The sequence below is a fragment of the Morone saxatilis genome, unplaced genomic scaffold, assembly GCF_004916995.1.
Source record: "Morone saxatilis isolate NCDOM2014 unplaced genomic scaffold, NCSU_SB_2.0 Contig11, whole genome shotgun sequence".
NCBI lineage: Eukaryota > Metazoa > Chordata > Actinopteri > Moronidae > Morone > Morone saxatilis.
The window spans coordinates 972,599-975,259 of record NW_023339663.1 but is presented as its reverse complement, the minus strand read 5'-3'; the positions used below and the strand labels follow the sequence as shown (position 1 = coordinate 975,259).

At 38.4% G+C, this 2,661-nt stretch overlaps 2 protein-coding genes across 2 annotated transcripts in view; one reads left to right on the top strand and one right to left on the bottom strand.

The window, feature by feature from the left end:
- Nucleotides 1-1,432, bottom strand: part of LOC118320731 (USP6 N-terminal-like protein) — a gene marked incomplete in the record, with an annotated part of 18,319 nt that extends 16,887 nt beyond the window's left edge. The window contains 1 exon segment of the mRNA XM_035651791.1: nucleotides 1,146-1,432.
- LOC118320843 overlaps nucleotides 1-2,661 on the top strand; it is an 11,403-nt gene that overhangs the window by 3,163 nt on the left and 5,579 nt on the right. Inside the window, exon 2 of the mRNA XM_035651962.1 lies at nucleotides 816-930. Coding sequence (XP_035507855.1) covers nucleotides 816-930 — 115 coding nt within the window. The remainder of the gene's footprint in view (nucleotides 1-815; nucleotides 931-2,661) is intronic.

Genomic DNA, 2,661 nt, shown 5'->3' with positions numbered 1-2,661 from the left:
GCTGTAGGAACTTAAGATGGAAGAAAAGTAAACTGACATATTTTAAGGATATTTCATATTATATTAAAAACTGTATAATGAACCCAAACAGTTCTTTTAGCTCTTAAATAATCATATAAACTTTAAAAAATAACAGTTTCATTTAGTTTTTTTCACAGAAATGAATAAAAATGCTGAGTTAAAGGCTCTATATAGATATAGATAGAGAGATAGGATTCTCTGTATATTTTCTCACAACCCTTAAAATCAAGAAGACCTTGTGAGCCTGACTTTGGGTCCTGAACCCCCAGGTCGTCTTGCAGAAGAAAACACTGAGTTTGTCAAAAAAGAAGCCTATTAAGTCTGTATGATTGTTTAACGTTATTAAAAAATACATAAAACAGACACAACATTGTATAAAAAGTTCCCCAAACAGTAAATAATCTGCTCAGAAATCACCCAAATCTCTGGGTTTAAACAAACTTCCTGCAGTTATTGTGTTCATATTGTGTGAATACAATAAGAAATATCCTTAAAATCTGTCACTGAGTCGGTTTATTAATGATAGAAAAGAGGTCTTTTAAGGAGAAAGGTTGGGAACCAGTGTTATTATACACATCTGGAGAAGATCTTTAATGCTTAAGAACAGAAATAATTGATTGAGGCTTTTATTTTGGTGATTCCTTTGTTTGCAGTGTAAATCTGAGCTTCCTGGTTAGTTTGAATAATAATATTTTCTCCAGCCGACCCACAGCTCATCTACAACCACTGCAGCACCCGCAGCTGTAAATTCAATATGATCTGTTAGAAAAAACAACTTAAGTGTGTTATTGCAGCAGCAGCAGCTCGGAGCTCCCAGCAGGCCTGAATGCCGCTGCTGCCTTCACGGGCCCCCCCCCGACACTCAGAGGGACGGGGATGGCTGGAGGATGCTGATCCAGTCTGCTGACGGTACACACACATTTTCAGTCACATCTGGACCTCACTGACAGCTCAGAGTCTCCGGGTTTTCCTTCTGGTGCTAAACAGACGCACAGGCTGCGGAATCTGCGGGATCTGCGGCGGCGCTGCAGCCTCACGCCAGATCCCTTTTATTCTAATGAGGATAAATAAACAAAAGCAGCAACAATGCGCATGAAAATGTGTCTCAATTAGAGTGTGGTTACCGTGTTTCCGCGGGGGGGTTTCTGCGCTGTCCGAGCAGTAACGCAGCTCCGGCGCATTCTCCGGGGAAAGTGCGGCTCCAGCAGAAAGAGCCACCGGGCTGACAACAATAGCCTCCCTCCGTCAATCCATAGGTTAGCATCAGACACACACTGTACACACACACACGCACACACACACAGTGCAGAGGACGCAGAGGAGCTCCTGGTCCAGGATCCGAGCAGCAGCGGCGGAGGCGCACTGAGCAGGCGCCGCAGCGTGGCACCAGTCAGCCGAGTGTGAGCTGTAAGATCCGGCCTTAAAGACACAGAACCTTCCCCTTTATCTCCCCCTCTCCCTCCCTCCCTCTCTCTCACTCTCTCTCCCTCTCTCTCCCCCTCTCTCACTGGCTCATCGGGGCTCTCTCCTGCCGCCATCTGCTGGACGGACGCGGTACTGCAGAGACCTCAAAGTGCTGCTGGAAGAACTTCAGACTCTTATTTCATGTAAAATGTAAATATTTCCGGGGATCAAACAGGGATTTAATTATTGTTATATTAATATCAGGGTTCCCAACGCGCCCTGGACATTTAGAGACTAGTTTTCCAGTCATGGAAACACCTGGAAACGGATTAAAATGAACAAATATTGTGGAAATCCAGTTAGAGTGACACAAATGTGCTCAACCTCATGAATTAAACTAAAAAATGAACAGTTGAAGTAATAACTGGTTTTAGTGAACTTTAGTGAACAGTATTTTTAAATATTGGTGATATAAATTCAATTTGTTTCATTAAATGATCACATTCCTGCAAACTGTACATTTATTTAAATAAAGGTTATATTACAAATATTGTCTCTGTTTTTATATGTATTTATATTTCTCTCTGTTTATTGTAATGCAACAATTTATCAAGACGAAGATCCACAGAAAATTAATTGGCTACCAATTTGATCATCTATTAATTTTTATTATATAACGTCAGCTGTTTCGACAGGTAATATAATAATTTACTTTAGTGGAAGAAAACTGAGTAAATTCAATTTAAGTGGTAACATTTGTATAAAGAAAATTCATTTAATTTCAATAAGTTTGGAGAAATGCTGCATATGACTTTGAATTGAATTGAATTAATTAAATTAGCATAACATTAACTATTAAAATGAGTTAATTAAACAGTTTAATCAGTTTCCTTAAACAGGTGCAGTTGAACTAACTCATTGATTTGTGAATAAGGGCTGTTCTGTATAAAACTGATAATGTCATTGATATGATTTTAATATTAAGACTTTATAATCCTGAAACCTAAAAATAAAAAGTAATACTCAGAGATTCCTTAAAACAACACAGAATAATAAACAAGCCAAAGAATAAACAAGCCGAGAAAACATGCAATAAAAACTCAAATTAATCAATTAGTCTAAATTTAGTCTTTAAAAATATAATAAAAATCCCATTGAAGTCAATGCAGGAAATCGACCCCACAGACCAGAGTCAATCTTGGAATAATAGTGCCAATAATAACTATATTATATATT